The sequence below is a fragment of the Mauremys mutica genome, chromosome 15, assembly GCF_020497125.1.
Source record: "Mauremys mutica isolate MM-2020 ecotype Southern chromosome 15, ASM2049712v1, whole genome shotgun sequence".
NCBI classification, from domain to species: domain Eukaryota; kingdom Metazoa; phylum Chordata; order Testudines; family Geoemydidae; genus Mauremys; species Mauremys mutica.
Window position 1 is genome coordinate 30,127,890 of NC_059086.1, and position 18,512 is coordinate 30,146,401.

Consider the following 18,512-nt stretch of genomic DNA (forward strand, 5'->3'; position numbering starts at 1 on the left):
CCCTGTCCTCATGGCATCATTTGTGTGGCGTGGGGAGGGGCTGAGCTGGAGACTGGGTTTCTGCAGGCCGGGGCTGTGTCTGTGTTTGGTTCGCACCCCCTTGGCGTGGGAAGAAGCAGAGGTATTGCATAGCCAGGGCCAGAGCCCCTGTGGGTGGCAATTAGCCCAGCTCCACTGGAGGCCCCCTAGTGGCCACGTGCAATAGGACGAAGAGACATAGGGGGTGAGGAACGCATGGTTCTGTGGGTGAGTCTCCGATGCCAGATCCCCCGTCTGATGGGAGCTGGGCCAGTCCCCAGGTCGCTCACTATCCTGCTCCTGAAATAGGTAAGGGGCACGTGGCACTGGACAGACGCTGCACATGGAGCTGGGCCTCAGGTGCCACTTGCTTAAGGCTGTGCGGGACGGGGCTGCCTGTGCCACGGGGCCAGGCCAGAGGGACGCCTGCACTGGGGCAGAGTCACCGTTCAGGGGACATCCTGGCCCGGACAAGCAGTTAAAATCAAATGGTGAACTTGGAGGTGAGCTGGGGGAAATCTCTGGGCTCCTGAGTCGGCTGCAACGTGCCAAAGATTCTCTCTGGTTCCAACCTGAATTGCTTATGAAGCCAAGTGGCGCCGTGTGCACTGGAGATTTTATTCAGCTAACGAGCAAAAAAAAACCAAATCAGAAGGACACGGTGTGGAGGGGAAACTCCTGCAAGCCTTCCCCAGCTAACAAAGGGTCCAACCAGCCCAGCCCCAAACCAAGGGCAAAGCACGGCCGGTGACATGAGCACTCAGCAACACCTGCGTTAAATCGTCTGCAGCATCAAACCATGGGGTGAACACAGCCCAGGGCCAGTCCCTTAATGGGCAAACGGGAGTCCAGAGGGGGCTAGCCACACCACAAGGCAGCGACACTGACAGCCACAGGGGAGATGGACTAGCACAGAAACCACATTGGTTATGACTATCTACACGCCCATAGCAGAGGGCAATTGCCGCTTCCTCTGTCCTGTTAGCCAGGGGGCTGATCGGTTCCCCCACAAACACAGGACAGGCTTCACCCACCGGGGCCTCCCTCTCCCCTTGGTCGCCGTGGGGGGCTCTGTCTGTGTCTGGGCTTGGCTCGGTGCCTCACTCTCTCCCCTCCGGCGACTGGTATCTTGGCAGGAGCCGGCTGCCGGACGGCCTCCATCTCTGTGCAGGTATCGCTCTGGGACGGGATTTGGGCTGACACCAGCAAGGGGCAGAGCAAAGGTGCCTCCAGCCAGAGACCTTTGCTGTGACTGGCCGTGGGAAGCAGAGGCAGAGATGTACAAGTGCCACTGGCCCTGAGCGCAGCCACCGGTGACTCGAAGTTCCCTCCACAGGTGAATTCCCAGGACAGGCCCCAGGGCTGGGGGGAGCCGGGATGATCAGCCAGGCCCTCGCCATGGCAATGCCAGTGCAGTAGCAGAGTTCACAAGTCAGTCCACGCCAGCCCCTCACAGTGCCCTCAGGTCTGCCCAGACAGAGCCACATCCCCAGACATGCAGGCTGCAGGGCCCAGCTGTCCACAGAGCAGGAGGCTCCGAGGGTCTGTGTGAGCGCGGGAGCTGGATGCAGGGGGTGTATGGCTGCCGGTGGGAGCAGGACAGGCAAGGGGACAGAGACAGGAGCAAAGCCCAGCAAAATGCAGGCCGCTAGGGGCTGGATTTTAACACCCTTTTCTCTAGGCTTTCGCGGCTCCGGGTGCAGGGGGAAGGTTCTGGAGTAGCCACGCAGCCACGTCACGTGTTAATGGCTGGATCTCGACTGGCCCATGGACTTTCTCGCCCAGCGTCTCTTCCTCCCCCGCCGGCCCTGCTCTGCTCCCCGCCTGCTGGCTCTGGAGAAAGGTTGGGGGAGCGAGGCCAAGGCTGGGGTCTCCACTGTGTCAGCCGGGCGCCCATCTGTAACGAGCCAGTGAAGGGAGGCTGGATTAGTGCAGCGTTCGGCCTGTCCGGGGAGCCCCACCCCAGGGAATTACAGCCCCATACCAGGGCTACGGCCGAGACTCGGGATCCTGGGAGCCCAACGTGAGACACGGCAGCATTTGTATCAGGGCAGCGCCCAGGGCTGCAACCGAGATCCAGGACCCACAGCACCAGGCACTGCACAGACCCATGACAACAGACAGGCCCTGACCCAAGCAGCTGAGAATCCAAATCGACCAGACTGACACTGGGCAGGAGGGGAAACTGAGGCACAGCTGGGGAAGGGACACGCCCCTGCTCATCCGGCGGGGGAGTGGGGGGTGGAAGAGCTGGGAGCAGAATCCATGTGTCCTGCATCACAGTTAAGGCAGCATTTTCTGTCAGTCCGGCCTCACTGAGGCCTCTCAAGTTGGGCGCCCAAAATCCTGGGTCATTTGGGGGAAATTTGGTCAAAGTTACAATGGGTCAAAAGGAGCCGGGACGTCCCTAATCAATGACACCCCCCCAGAGCACACTGCACCCCCCCATCAACACACCCACCCCCCGAAGCTCCCATCAGCCCCCTGCTCTACAAACCCCCACCCCGGACCACTCCAGCCCCACTCCCACATGCCCCGGGGCCCAGGCTGTCTCAGAGCCCTCCCGCAGCCTGCCCTGCCATGGTCCCCAGTGTGCCACTGTGCCCCTGGGGGGGTCAGCAGGGCTGAGGGAGCTGTGCCCCCCCACCCGAACCCATAGCCCCCTCCCCTAGAACCTCACGGTTTGCTCCCCTCCATTGGGGTCAGTGGCGGGCACATCGGGGCTTGTGCGTGATGGTGGCAAAGATGGCCGCCACCTCCCGCTGATGGGGACGAGCTGTGCAGGACCCACCCAAGGGGCTCCGTGACCCCCACAGTGGAGGGGAGGGGACACCAGGGATGTGCTGACCCCTTGGGCCCACAAGCAGGGAGGCCCCAACCCCGCACAGGCCGGACCCTTGACGTCAGTGCGGCCAAGCAGGGGGGGCTGGGCCAGTCACCCCCATGGGCTCTGGCCCAGGATGCCCCAGCCCCACAGGCTGGGGATCCTTGCACCTCCCCTGGCCCTGTTTACACGTCCCCCACTGGGCAGCAGGGGGCACAGTGAGGCGCTCATGCTGCCCCCGGGTGGGTTTTGCTGCCCCAGATGATTGCAATGGGGCAAAGTGGGGGGGCTGTTATCTCCCCACTTCTGTCTAAAGGTTTGGCTACACTAAGGGATCCCAAGGGCTGGGAAGACTCACTCCATGGGCTGTGGGGATGCTGGAGCTAAGTGGGGGACGTTTGTCAAACAAAAGGGGTTTTTTCTCCCTCGAAAGTGGCCTTTTTCCTCCCATAAAAATGGCTATTTTCACAAGACACTTGGGACTGTCCAAAGTTTCCTTTTCAATGAAAACTTTGGTAACTTTTGCCATTGGGATTCCTATGGAAAATATTCCTGGGATCCCGCGGTTATTGGAAACCGGGACATGGGCATTTTTCCCGGGTCAGGAAGCCCGGCTTTCGGTAAGTGTCAAGAACCGTTCCCAGGAACGTTGTGATGAAAACATTTTGCAAAAACTTTTGGGGGAACCGCCCCCCTCCAAAGCCAGCCCATTTTCACCTTACGAAACAGGAACAACAGGGAAACATCTGTGGTTTTTTTCTCACCCCGGCCCCAAGGCCGGGCCTGTTGTGTTTGACAGCTCAGTTCTCAGCCACCCAAATGCCCTGGGATGTGACACTCCCCAGTTGCAATTTCCAGTCTATCTACTCACCATACTGCTCTGGCCCCATTGGTGGAGCTCACAAGATATTTACCCTCCTAACTCCCTGTGAGGCAGGACAATTATCCTCATTACATGGGTGGGGAAACTGAGGCACGGAGCTGCTATGTGACTTCTCTGAGGTTGCACAGGAATGCTGCGGCAGAGTAGGGAATTCATCTCATAGTGACCAAGTCCCGGGCTAGGTATGTAACCACTGGGCCACCCGTCCATGCAAGATGCCAACTGCAGTTCTGTGCAGAAACTCTACTGAACTCAGCACTGGGCATCTCTCTCCCTCTGGACACCCTGGACAAGTGTCCGAGGCTGCAGTGGGGCTGCCTGGGGCCGACCAGCCCTAGAGGATGCTGGGTCCCCATAGGCCGAGCCAGGCAGCAAAGCCCCATGTAGCTCTGCCCTGCTCCTCCCCGGCCCCTACCTGAGTCCAGACAGTACATGCGTTTCTGGTCCACGTCGTAGTTTCTGGTCAGAGAACACCAGGGCCTCCCGCTGGCATCCCCATGTGCCGTGCAGCCCAGGTAGGTCCGGTTCTGGTAGGTGAACGGGAAGGCGCAGGGAGCCGTGGAATTGCCGGCCAGTACTGGAGAGACAGAGAGAGGGAAGGGGACAGCGTGGGGCAGAGGTTAAGTCACTGCATTCAGAGCCAGGACTCCTGGGTTCCCTGCCAGTGATCTGGGGCAAGTCACTTCCCCTTTCTGTGCCTGTCACCCCTCCTGCCCGTAGGCAAGTTAGACTGTGAGCTCTTTGCAGCAGGGACTGGCGCTCACTAGGTGTCTGTGCAGCGACGGGACACTGACCTCGGTCGGGCTCTGTGCAGCGCAATGGGGCCCAGTGACACAGAGGCCCATCGGGGAGGCACCGCAGTGGGTCAGCAGTGCCAGTCAGGCCTGGCGTACTCACTACACCTCACACACCTGGCAGAATCTGCAGCTAACCGGTGTCATGGGAGGATCAGGTACAAATGGACAACGCGCTGATTCCGAAAATGGTTGCGTGGGGTGTGTACAAAGAGTTATAAGGAGGGGCTGGAATGATGTTCCTCAGATGTGTTTGGTAGGCAACGAATAATCCCTAGAGTAAGGAACGGGCTTTTGCTTCTCTGGCAGGCTGCTCCTCAGGCGGAGACAGTGCCAGTCCATTTACATCTAAGGTAAACAAAGCCATCAAGCTCCCAAGCAGGGGAAAAGACAGCCCGGCCTCTGCAGGAGAGAGAAACTTTGGCTGGACCCCAGTGGCGGATTAACGAATTTGCAGCTCCTAGGCCCTCACAAAATTGCCGCCTCTCCCCTCCCCTTGGCGGCAAGCCTGGGAGGGAGGGGGGAGCAGGGGAGTTGTGGCGCTCTCGGGGGATGGCGGAGGTGGAGTGATGGCGAGCTGGGGCAGGGAGCTGTTCCCTGCCCCGCCCCCCCCCAGAGAGTTACTCCCCGCGCCCGCCAGCCCCAGGTCACCTCCGCTATCCCCCGAGCGCGCCGCTACTCGCTTCTCCTCCCTCCCGCCCAGCGCTTTTCCGCGGCAAGCCTGGGAGGGAGGGGGGAGAAGGGGAGTCGCGGCGCACTCGGGAGAGGGCAGCAGTGCAGTGGAGGGGAGCAGTTCCGGCCCCTCCTCCCCCGGGTTACTCCCCGCGCCCCCGGGCCCCAGCTCACTTCTGCTCCGCCTCCTCCGAGTGCCGCTACTCGCTTCTCCCTCCCTCCCAGCACCTTTGCGCGGCAAGCCTGGGAGGGAGGGGGGAGGAGGCTGGCCGGGGAGTTGGGGAAGGGGCAGAGTTGGGGAGGGGGCGTGAGCAAATTTGCCGCCCCTGCAAATTTGCCGCCCTAGGCCTAGGCCTTGTTGGCCTAGGCGATAATACGCCGCTGCTGGACCCACATTGCAAAGATTTTCAGGGCTGTCAAAAGAAGGGGAAAGAACCCCCTGGGGTTATCCATGACTGGCAGCCACAAGAGGCTGGGGCTCCTGGACATCTGTGGATCCTTCAGCCAAAGGGAACAGAGCACAGGTGAGAAACCTGCTTCAGCAAAGATTATAACTGGCTGTCATTCAGTGCTAGCCTGAGAAGTATGTTTCTACTGGTGTTTGTGACCGTTTCTGTCCTTATTCCTGCGGCTTGCCACCACTTCAACCCATGTCCTTTACTTCATAAACTTGTCTTACTTTTACCACGGACCAGCTCGGGGTTTGGATTGACACGGAGGGTTTGTCAGTCCCAGTTCAGCCAATAAGCAGCTGGGTGCTGTCTCTTTGACGGAGCAGCGAAACGGATCAGGTTTTGTGCGTGCTACCATGAGAGGCTGTGAGGTTTGGACTCGCAGAGTCCTGAAGAGTTTGCTGGCAGGGCAGATAAGCCGGCTGGGGAGCTGACGCTCAGCTTAGCCGCAGCAGAGAGGCTCACAGTTCTGGGAACCCCCGTTGGTTGTCAGAGGCCCTGATCTCAATCAGGGTCTGTGCAGCGCCTGGCACAATGGGGCCCCTGAGCTCTGGTTTCAGGTCCTTCTGCACCGGAAGTTAACAAATACTACATCAGTGTGAGAGTGCAAGGCTGTACCAGCCTGTCCGCAGCCCCAGACCCCTGTATGTCTAGTGCAAACCCTGCTCCGGGAGGGACCCCTGTGCTGTTACACCTATAACACCCCAAAGCCGCCCTATGTGTCATGCCTGGGGCAACAGGTCTGCCTCACCCCGCTGAGCTCCTGGGCACAGTTTGGGATAGGGGGCCGTATTGTGTCAGGCAGATTCAGTGTCACCAGAACCACACGTTCATGGGGACTCTGGCCCCAAAAATCACAAGGTTGTCAACAATCAGCAGGAGGGTTCCCGAGCCGTTCTCCCAGTCCCAGCTTCTCCCTGAAGCCCCAAGGGGCAGAAACCTCCTTTCTACGTTTAAACTGAAAGTTGAGCTTCCCCCATAGTCACAGGATTCCAGGAGCTGGGGTTTGACACACGGAGCTGCCTTTATGTTCTGGGTATGCCCAGCGCCAAGCATGGTGGGGTTCTGGGCCATGGCTGGGGCTCCCAGTGCTACCGGGGCTCCCAGTGCTACCTTAATATCCCTAATATATAATGTACAGCACCTAGCACAATGGGGCCCTGGGTCATGACTGGGGCACCTAGTGCTATCATAATACACCTAATACATAAGGTACATCACCTAGCACAATGAGGTCCTGAGGCTTCCAGTGCTACCGTAATACACCTAATACATAAGGTACAGAGCCTAGCACAATGAGGTCCTGGGGCTCGCAGTGCTACCATAGCACACCTAATAAATAATTAACAGGGTCCTGGCCATGAGTGGGGTTTCTAGGCCCTACCATAGCACACCTAATAAATAATAATGTTAAGTGTGGGGAGACTCAGGATAAACCTGCTAGAACTGCCAGTGCTGGGAACTGGGTCTGACGTTTCTGCTCAAGTGTCTCGGGCTGAAATGTCCCTGACAGCGGCACCCCGGCACCCCTGCACCAGGAGGAGGGTGCGGTAGGGAACTTGGATGGGATTCCACCTGGGGTGGTTGTGAGATGAGTGGCCCCCGACCGTCCTGCACTGATCCCCTCCTCCCACCCCCGCTGCCCATCCTTACGGGTGTCGGGACAGTAGCTCCAGCGCCGATCCCGGTCGTAGCTCCCGGTGGTGGCGCACCAGAACCTGCGTGGCTTGGCGGCCTCGTCGGTGCAGGTGTAGAACGCCCGGCCCCGGTACACGAAGGGGAAGACGCAGGGCTGGCCATCTGTGTTGCCTCCATACTCTGGGAGGGGAGAGACAGAGTCAAAGAGGTGACACCGCTGCATGGCGGGCTCTGCAGGGCTGCTCTCATTGCTACGCCCCGGGAAACCCCACAGAGACACAAAGCCAGAGACTGTCCCTGCCCCAGAGAGCAGCAAACAAAGGGCAGGAGGGGAAACTGAGGCATGGAGAGGGGAAAGGCCTTCATCACCAACCCACCCTCCCCTCCATTAGCACAGCAGTGCCCACCTGGAGGGACTTGAGCATCCCCATCAGAGCCCACTCTGCCACTGATCGACATCCCCTCACGCACAGAATATCAGGGTTGGAAGGGACCTCAGGAGGTATCTAGTCCAACCCCCTGCTCAAAGCAAGACCAATCCCCTGACAGATTTTTGCCCCAGATCCCTAAATGGCCCCCTCAAGGACTGAGGTCACAGCTCTGGGTTCAGCAGGCCAATGCTCAAACCAGTGAGCTATCCCTCCCCTCCGTGACAGTGGCTGCATCTCACATGAGCCTAGCCCTGGCAGGACCTGAGAACAGCCCATCGCCCGGGGATCCCGGGGCTCTGGGGACGCTCGCTGAGGTCACTGCTGAGATTCCTAAGCAACATCCCCTCTACTGCCTCCCTGCTCAGCCGACCTCTGGGCATCACAGGCTGCGGCAGGGCAGGACTGTGCCCGTTCCATTAACTGCAGCATGTCCCCACCTCGTTAGAGCCGCTGCCCTCAGCTGCATGGCACAGGCAGGACACACAGCACCGGGGACCCATGCACATGGTTATTACAGACGTGCATTGCCTTAGTGTCCAGAGGCCCAGCTGAGATCAGGCCCCGCGCTGGTGGCCGCAGCACAGACATAGTAGAAGTGGATCTGGGTAAAATTCTTTGACGAATCTTTTTTTCTGCGAAATCTCTGTGAATTAGGGTCGACCAAAACGTTTCACAAATCCGCGTCCACCTCAGCGGGATGTTTCCATCAGGCAAAAAAAACCTAAAACATTTCCCTTGAGAAATTTCCTTTCATTTTATTTTGTAAAGTAAAATGTTTTTAAAATGCTTGAAATTGAAAAGAAACAATTTGTTCAACCTGACAGGATTTTTTTCTTTTTTTTTTACTTTTTGATTCATCAAAAATTTCAAACATTTCTTTTTTTGGATGGACCAAGAGGAATTTTTTGTTGAGTTTGGGGCGATGAAGGAACAATAGATGCTCCAATGCATGGAAAGACAGAGAGCAACCGAGAGATCATTGAGTCCAGCATCTCTAGGAATCAGTGAACTATTGTCCTAGAAAAATGTTCTTTGGAGCTGAGACAATTTCCTTGTAGGAAGAAGGTTTCTTTGGCCTAGAACCTGAGCGGAAGGTGGAGGGACGCAAGGGTCACACCCGGGGACATCTCCGCTCGCTTTGTTTCTCTCTGCTTCTCACCTTTTCATTTCAACAAAAAATCCCACCTCCCACCCTTATGGGTGTGGAGAGAACCTCAAAATAATGAACAGAGTATGACCAATGCAGAGAGTCTGCTGAGAGCCTAAGCCCATCACTGTGAGGGGGGGGAGCTGCCCTGAGTGTGACTGACACAGCGATGCTGCCTGAGTCTGCAGAGAGACTGAGCCTGTTGCTGTGAGAGGAGGGAGCTGCCCCAAGTGTGACCAATGCAGTGATGCTGCCTGAGTCTGCCAAGAGCCTGAGCCCATTGCTCCGAGGGAGGGAAGCTACCTCCAATGTAACTGACCCTGTCTGAATCTGCAGGGAGCCTGAAACTACAGCTGGGAGAGGTGCAAACAGCCTCGTTCCCCTCAGTCCAGTCCCGTGGGCTCTGCGATTGATGCACCTCCCACCATGCTTTGTGTCAGCAAAGGAGTGTGGGACGCGTGTGGTGGGTTCCTGGCTGTTCTGTGGCCAGATGCCCTGGGGTTCTGGCCCTGCAGAGGGAGCGCGGGGAGCCAGAGGGTGCCCCCCACCTCAGGCCGAAGGGGGAATGCCCCAGCCCTCACCCGTCTCATAGCAGCGCTTCCAGCGGGAGTCCTGGTCGTAGTTGGCGGTGGTGGCGCACCACAGCATCCACCCGGCCCAGCTCCCGTCCTGAGTGCACGTGGGGTACGATTGCCCCTGGTAGATGAAGGGGAAGACGCAGGCGGCGCAGTCTGAAATGGGAAGAGAGCGGGTCAGAGACACAGAAGGGGGGGGCTAATCTGTGCCAGAGGGATCATGGCGGGGCTCTGGGTTGTGCCAGGCGCATCTCGGAGGACAGGGCAGGAGGCTCCGTCGGTGCCTGATGGAAGATGCAGGCAGAGGGTCCGGATGCAACTGGCAGTTGCGCCCGATAGCCCCTGCCCTACATTGCCCATGCCCAGCACCCGTGCACTGTGCCCCTCCCCTGCACCCCCCACTCAGCCGTGCTCCAGGGTCCCGTATCTGCTCGTGAAACACGCTTGCTCCCAGCCCTGCCTCCATGGGAGCACCCGGATGCCAGGGTCCCACACACCGGAGCGATGGCCAATGAAGGGCAGGACACCCTCCCCCATGCTGCCCCCTCACTGCCCCAACTGCACCCAGGTGGTTCCATTGCAGGCGCCGCATCACACAGCTCCACAGAGCCGGGTCTCACCTTCCAGCGCCCTGCAGACGGGCAGGAGCAGCCAGCCCCAGGCCAGGAGCCTGACACCAGCCGGCATCATCCCAGCCTGCATGGAGCCTGCTAGAGCCAGAGACGCTGCCCCCTCGAGCCTGCTAGAGCCAGAGACACTGCCCCCCCTGAGCCTGCTAGAGCCAGAGACTCTGCCCCCTCGAGCCTGCTAGAGCCAGAGACACTGCCCCCCTCGAGCCTGCTAGAGCCAGAGACACTGCCCCCCCGAGCCTGCTAGAGCCAGAGACTCTGCTCACTGCAGCCTGCTAGAGCCAGAGACACTGCCCCCCCGAGCCTGCTAGAGCCAGAAACTCTGCTCACTGCAGCCTGCTAGAGCCAGAGACACTGCCCCCTCGAGCCTGCTAGAGCCAGAGTCTCTGCTCACTGCAGCCTGCTAGAGCCAGAGACACTGCCCCCTCGAGCCTTCTAGAGCCAGAGACTCTGCTCACTGCAGCCTGCTAGAGCCAGAGACACTGCCCCCCCGGAGCCTGCTAAAGCCAGAGACGCTGCCCCCACAAGCCTGCTAAAGCCAGAGATGCTGCCTCCCCGAGCCTGCTAGAGCCAGAGACACTGCCCCCACAAGCCTGCTAGAGCCAGATACGCTGCCCCCCCACCCCGAGCCTGCTAGAGCCAGAGACGCTGCCCCCCCCCCGAGCCTGCTAGAGCCAGAGACACTGCCCCCACAAGCCTGCTAGAGCCAGATATGCTGCCCCCCCACCCCGAGACTGCTAGAGCCAGAGACGCTGCCCCCACGAGCCCGCTTGAGCCAGAGATGCTGCTGCTCCTCCCCAGAACCTGCTACAGCCTCCCCAGTGCCACCGTCTCTATCTCTCCCAGCCGCATGGCGCAGGGCGTCAGCTCTGGAACCTGCTGAGCAGGTTCTACCAGGAAGGCATCTCCTCCTCCCTGCCCAAGTCCTGAGCCATGGCTGGAGACAGAGCTGGGGGACCAGCCAGGGGCAGGAGGGATGCAGGGAACCCAGCGACTGCCCTGCAGATCAGAACTGCCCATTCAGCTCCACTGACTCAAACCCCCAATTCACCCCCCAGAACTGCCCTGGGGTCAGGGCCAGAGCCTGAGCTCAGCGGAGTCAATCCAGAGCAGGCCGCAGGGATGTGGGGCGGCCTAGAGACGAGGGAGGGCACAAGACCGAGGCTCTGCTACAGGAACTTGCCTTGGTTTCCCCATCTGTACAATGGGGATAATGACTCTGACCTCCTTTGCAAAGAGCCTGCAGATCTACTGCATATGAGCAAGGGATTATTATGGTTTAGCCAGAGGATCAAAGGGGGAAAGACGCCCTACCAGAGGCACCAACTCCGTATAATATTTTGTAATTATTGGACTGAAACATTTTACTTTATTACAAATTACTACTCGGCACGTTTCCTTCCAAGGAGGGGGAAATGGTTCATTTTGAATTTATCATTTCGGTTCTTGTCATTTCAACTCTTACATTATATTGAAATCTGCATTTTAATATGACAGCTAGATATTACTGTATATTACCGTTTAATTTTCAAAATGATCAGAATGCAACATTGTGTTAATTTAATTACTGTGATAGCTGCATTTTAAAATTATGAGAAAGCCCCATTTTGATTATATAGATACGAACTGCTGTGCCGTTCTTGAGACAATCCGACATTAGCCATCCCCCGCCCCATCTTCCCTGCCCCTCACCACCTCCCATCCCATCCCCCATCTTCTCCACCCCTCGCCACCTCCCATCCCATCCCCCATCTTCTCCACCCCTCGCCATCTCCCATCCCCCATCCGCCCCAGCCCTCTTGGGACTGGGAGTTGCTGTCTCACTACAAAAGTAATTTTCCCTCTCTTGGTATTGACACCTCCTCATCAGTTATTGGGAGTGGACCACATCCACCCTGACTGAATTGGCCTTGTCAACACAGGTTCTCCACTTGCAAGGTAACTCCCTTCTCTTCATGTGCCAATATATATGTATGCCTGTATCTGTAATTTTCACTCCATGCATCTGAAGAAGTGGGTTTTTTACCCATGAAAGCTTATGCCCAAATAAATCTGTTAGTCTTCAAGGTGCCACTGGACTCCTCGTTGTTTTTGTGGATACAGACTAACACGGCTACCCCCTGATACTTAGAGGATGAAGGGTCTGCAGGGTTAACTCTGCCCCCACAGGTGACACCTGTGCTCCCCCAAGCCCATGTTGTGTCAGCCCAGAGCAAGATTCCCTCCCAGTAGATCGTAGTAAAGGCGAAGGTGCACTGGGCTGGGAGCCAGGAGCTCTGCTCCCATGTCTGCTGTCTAGTGCACATCATAGACCTTGGTAACTAGCAGGGCCCTGTTTCTCAGTCTTGGCTGGCAGGCAGCTATGAGCCCCCAACCCGCTCCAAATCAGCTGCAAAAGGCCACTTCAGGCAAAAGTGGGAGGAGAACCCAGCATGGCAGACCCCAGCCTGAGACACAGCCTTTCACAGGGAATGTGCCATATATCTGTGCTGTTGTTAGCCTCTCTTTAACCACAGTCACAGTCCCCTCCCAGAGCCAGAGGGAGAACCGAGGAGCCTCAATCTGCAGGATTCTTCAGCTCTCCAGCAAATCGCTGTGTATCCCAGCGGCCAACTGTGTGTCACATCCCTGCCTTGGAGTGGCTCCGTGTAAAAGCTCTGACTTGCTCCTGGAGCTCAAGTGGTAACACTCAGCCCTGTGGAGCTGAGGGACCAAAGCTCACACCGGGCTGATGACCCCGTCCCCTGGGGGGCGTCTGTGGCAGTTTCTGATCTTCTTAAAACCGCTCTCCAAGTGTATTTCATTCTCCCAGGGCACAAACATGTCCTGGCCCAGGCTGGAGCCCTGAGAGCCTAGAACCAGCCAGTGATGCCACCATGTGCGACCCAGCCCAAGTGTCCTGCACTGCAGCCATTTGCCGCTCAGGGCCGGGGGCAGAGCCATCCGGAGCCTCATGTGCCCTCACTGCCCTTTGCTTTGCCTTCCCTTAGGTATGAGGTGAGGGCTCAATTCTCAACTCTCTGCCGGCAAAGCTGAATCGGCAGCGGCCCAAGGAGCAGCTGCAGAACATGCTGGAGCCGGAGGCCATTAATAATCCCAACAGCCTGTACAATCCAGGCCAGGGGAACATCATGGCTGCCGGGGTCAGCCGCCTGCTCAGCGGGGTGGGGCAGGACGCTGAGTGGCACCTGCTCCAGGGCGGCCGGAAGAGCCCCGTGCAGAAGCTCCTGGCCCAGACCTACAAGAATAGCAGATGCCTGATCTTCCCCCTCGACCCGCCCTGCATCGAGAACAGGCCCTACAACATCCTACAGATCGTGAGCAACACCTGTGGCCTCATCAACAACAACTCCAAGGCCTTTGTCTTCCAGCAGATCTACCAGGAGGCCGTGACGCCCCAGAGGAGGCTGCAGGCCTGGAACCGGCTGCATGACGTGCCCCTGCTGCGCTGCGACAACAACGGCTGCCGGGACTTCGGCGGGAACAACCCCAGCCCCAAGACCTGCCTGGCCGGGATGTGCGCCGTGGGCCAGCGACTGCACCAACCATGCGACTTCCCTGCCAGCAGCCTCCATCATGTCCTAGAGGAGTGGGGGTGCTGGGGCAGGCAGTGCAGGGGGGTGGGGATTGGTGGAAGATGGGATACAGTTGGGTGGGGATGGCAGGGGGCACCGTCAGGGGGATGGCAGGGCGAGGGCACAATTGAGGGGATAGAGGATGGTGGGGTGGGTGCACCATCACGGGGATGGGGGATAGCGGGGTGGGGGGCACCGCTGAAGGGATGGGGGGTGGCAGGGGGCACTATTGAGGGGATGGGGGTGGAAGGCACCATCGGGGGGATGGTGGGGCAGGGGACACCACTGAGGGGATGATGGGGTGCAATGTCGGGTGGATGGCAGGGTAGGGGGAACTGTCGGGAGGATGGGAGATAGCAGGGCAGGGGGCACTGTTGAGGCAATGGGGGATGGGGGTGGGGGCACCATCGGGGTGTTTGGGGTGATCCAGGGATGGAGGTGGTGGCACTTTTCTTCTTACAACTTGTGGCTTTACTAAGTCCACCACTCCTCCCCCTCCTCCCATTGTGATTAACAACAATCAAGTGTCAGAGCATCCTGGGCCCTCGTGTCTCCGTCTGTGTTCTGGCTCCCTCCTCTCTGTCTGTGTGTCTCAGCTTCACAGGGTGTGCGAGGCCTCCCAGTCTCCCTGGCAGTGCCCCCTCCATCGGCCCAGGCCTGGGCCCCCACTTTTTGTCTGGGGCTCCCCCTGAGCCCAGGCCTCCCAAGCCAGCCGTCATTTATCAGTCACCAGGATCCAGGACTGAAGGGGCTGGGGTGGGTCTGGGACAGGGACAGGTAAGTGAGCGCCCCAGACCGTCAGTGTCTCACCCCCACCCCCCAGCCTCCTGGGGGACACTGGGACAAAGGTTTAGTTTGCGTTGGTCCCCTCCAAGGGGTTGCTGTTTGGTACCTGCAGGTCTGCTTTCCAGGTGAGGGGAAACTGAGGCAGGGCTCATCCACTGAGCCATGCCTGGCCACAGGGGTCTGTGCTGGCAGAGCTTGCACTATGACCAAGTGGCTTCTCTCCAGCACCTGGCTGGCCATGGGGGCTCAGCACACAGGGATCGGGCCCCAAGCGGGCACAATATTGTTCTAATGCAGGGTTAATGTGGGGCAGATTGTAGGTGCTGGGAAGGGTAAGAGCACAGGAAGGGCCAGCCTGGATCAGAGCTGGGGCTGGGCTCCCAGGCACTGCCCTGTCCTTCAGGGGCTGTGACATACCAAAGTACAATCCAGACTAATCAGCAGCTGTGTCACCCCTGCCCTGCACCCTCGGGTGCCTTACAATGCCTTGCTGAAATAGCCCCCACGCAGGCCACTCACAAACAGCCTCCGGCACACAAGCTCCCCCTGAGTGTCTGTGTGTAACTGCCGCCTGCCAGCAACACCCTGGCTCTCACCAGCCTGGGTTATACTGCAGGGTGGCCCTGCCACACCCCCAGTCTCATATTTCCCCCAGAAAGCTACGTCCTGTGCCGCCCAGCCCTCTCCTGGACAGCGCAAGTTACTTCAGTCCATCGTTCCTTCCAGAGAATAATATGCACCCAACTCGTCACCCCAAATGGAGTTTCCTGAACACTTCAGTTTAAACACACTGGATCAGCTAAAACAATAAAGTTTATTAACTACAAAGAGAGATGGTAAGTGAGTACAAGTCAGACTTGGATATAAGAAAACTATAGATAAGACGTTTACTAATCCCTAACATAAACTATATCCGGTTCAAGCAAAGTTTCTCCCTGCATGCGTTTGGCAGTGTTACTGACCCAAACCCCGGTCCGGACCCCTCTCCCAGAGTCCAACAAACGCTTCCTTTGTCACTTCCGGTGCCGTGAATGAGATGGGCAGGGAGAGAAAGCGGGGTCCTTGGGATATTTTTCCCTCCTTTTTATAGTTTCTGTCCCCCTCATGAAAAACATTCCAAGCTGGGCACTAAGAGACAAAAAATCTGTGTGGAAGGATATTCCCTGCTGGTTTTGTTTCCACCTGTTTGACCTGCCTTTGTCTTCCCTTCCTGCTTGATGACTCTGTTTACTGCTTAAGTGCAAATTATGCAGCACACACATTCCTTTGCTTAGGACAGATTTGTTTGGCGACTGTCTGTCTGGGACTCTGGGGTTTGGCACGTGTGTTAATAACACCATACAGATCTAACTGCACATACCGTGTTGCCACACATATTTTACCAGGACAATAATGACCAAAACTTATGGCTGTTCAAGGGAGTCCTTACAAGCCAGACTTAGTACGAAGATTGTTACAATAGTGTGTAGGGTGTGAATACAGCGGGGTAGTCTGACACTGGGGCTCCAGGCGCTGCCCAGCGAGTGACATCCCCATAGCAACGGGGCTGAATGTATGGCTGGGGAGCTGGGCTTTTGGCGGTCACACATCCATCGGTGCTTGGGAGGGACCCACTGAATGTCTGACAGACATGGGGAGACTGCCAGTCTGCGTGTCCCTTCTGCGCCCCAGTGGTGCCCCCTGGGACTATGGGGCAGGACAGTTCATGCCCCTTGGTGGCTGTGCTGGTGCCTGGGCCCTATGGGTGCTCACCCAGGGACGGGATTTATAGCCCAGCCCAGCTGATCCGGATGCTCCCCCCTCACACTGAGCTGCCAACGGCCCCAGCTGAGCTTCCTCCACTGGCACAACTGCGGCTTGAGAAATAAACAGCCCCATTCAGCCGTGATGGTGGCACAAGATCCATGGGGCTGGCAGCCTCCAGCCCACGAGGGACCAGCCTCTGGCAACCTTGTCTGTGGCAGGGAGTGGGGAGCGGGCGAGGGCCTCCCTTCCAAGCCCCTCATCCTTTCTGTGGAGGCAAAGGGACCTCCCTCCCCCTGGCCCCAGCCCTGTGACCCCCTGGGAATCCGGCTGGGATCCGGGTTAGAAGGAGGGAGCAGGGTGGGGGTCCCCAGCGGGGCAGGAGGGGGTAGAGCAGCACGGCGAGGGCGTCTTCGGGGGGATGCAGAGAGGGATCTGTGGCGGGTGGGAGAGAGCAGGGGGCAGAGGGGAGAGCAGGAGGGTGGGGGAGACAAGGGGCATGGGCGGTGCACACTCTGCCCTGCAAGGGAAGGTCGCGAGACACCGGTGTGGTGCTCTGTACCCCTGTATTCACCCATTGCACACTATTACAATACTCTGTACAAAGATGCCTTGGGAGGTATCGTGTGAGAACTCATAACCCGCTGGTCAATACTGTCCTGATAAAATGTGTGTGGCCACATTGTACGTGGAATTATCAGATTCCCCGGGATGGTGTGACTGAGACATATTCCCAATCTGGGGAGCGGCCAGACCAGTTCCTCGGGGACGAGGGACAAGTTGATGCCTCAGCCAGGTGTAAACAAGGCCACTGGGCCATCACCTGCTAAATGGCTCTTCATGGGCAGGAAAAGGGACAGGGGCAAAAAATTTCCATCTTAAAAAGAAGCAGGTTGGGATTCCCGTCCACTCAGACGTGGTGTCTCCTGGACATCAGCTGGAGCTTCTCGAAGAAGGGAAAGAGCTGTAATAAGGAAGGGCCGAAGCCTCAAATCATTCCTCCCTTTCGCTCGCCCATGGGAGCAGCACTGGACTGGGGGAGGGATCCTGACTGAACAAAGTTCAGCCCATAGGACCTGCTGGGACATATGGTGAGAGACCTGGCTGTGGATTCACTCTAGTTTGTTAAGTTGGGCCTTAGTCATGTTTTACTTTTATTTTTCTTGTAACCCAGGGGTAGGCAACCTATGGCACGTGTGCCGAAGGCGGCACATGAGCTAATTTTCAGCGGCACTCACACTGCCCGGGTCCTGGCCACCCGTCCAGGGGGCTCTGCATTTTAATTTAATTTTAAAGGAAGTTTCTTAAACATTTTAAAATCTTTATTTTACTTTACATATAACAATAGTTTAGTTATATATTATAGACTTATAGAAAGAGACCTTCTAAAACATTAAAATGTATTACTGGCACAGGAAACCTTAAATTAGAGTGAATAACTGAAAACTCGGCACCCCACTTCTGAAAGGTTGCCGACCCCTGTTGTAACCGAGTCTGATTTTTATGCCTCAGAACTTGTACTCGCTTAACATCGATCTCGTTGTAGTTAATACATTTGTATCATTGTTTTATCTACACCAGTGTGTTTGGATTGAAGTGTTTGGGAAACTCCATTTGAGAGAACAGGATTGGTGCACTTCATTTTCTATTAATAAAATGACAGACTTTATACGAGCTTGTGTTGTCCAGGAGCGAGCCGGGCTGTACAAGACTCACATTTCTGGGGAAAGTCTGGGACTGGGAGTGTGCTGGTGTCACTCTGCTGTGTAATCCAGGAGTGGCTGGCAGCACTCACACAATATAACCAGGCTATGGCTACACTTGCACTTCAAAGTGCTACCGTGGCAGCGCTGCCGCGGCAGCGCTTTGAAGCGCTAAGTGTAGTCAAAGCGCCAGCGCTGGGAGAGAGCTCTCCCAGCGCTGTCCGTACTCCACCTCCTTGTGGGGAATAACGTACAGCGCTGGGAGCCGCGCTCCCAGCGCTGGGGCTTTGACCACACTGGCGCTTTGCAGCGCCGCAATTTGCAGCGCTGGAGAGGGTGTGTTTTCACACCCTGCTGCAGCGCTGCAAATTTGCAAGTGTAGCCATGGCCTGGGAGTGACTTACCTGCTGGAGGCTGATCTGAGCAGACCAGGGGTGGTAGCTACCACAGCACAGCAGTGCAAAAGGCACCTGGGATGCTGTAGGATTGAATATGACCATTTATTCATTGATATTACCACTGCTATACAATTGCAGTAAATCTTGTACAGATTATGTCATGTGAGGTGTCACTGGAAAAGTGACACTCTATCAAGGCCTATGGAGCATGAGGGGCTGCAGTTTGGGGTGGGTGACACTGCCC

General features: G+C 57.3%; 1 protein-coding gene across 1 annotated transcript; it reads right to left on the bottom strand.

Annotated features, from left to right (window-relative positions):
• Positions 1-227: 227 nt before the first annotated feature.
• LOC123350669 (matrix metalloproteinase-9-like) lies at positions 228-10,156 on the bottom strand. The gene is made up of 5 exons (XM_044989344.1): positions 10,055-10,156; positions 9,441-9,590; positions 7,297-7,461; positions 4,141-4,302; positions 228-1,915 (listed from the first exon to the last, which is right to left on the bottom strand). Exons 1-5 carry the CDS (start codon positions 10,134-10,136, stop codon positions 1,761-1,763), a joined length of 714 nt encoding a protein of 237 aa, XP_044845279.1. The 5' UTR covers positions 10,137-10,156; the 3' UTR covers positions 228-1,760.
• Between the last annotated feature and the right edge of the window lie 8,356 nt (positions 10,157-18,512).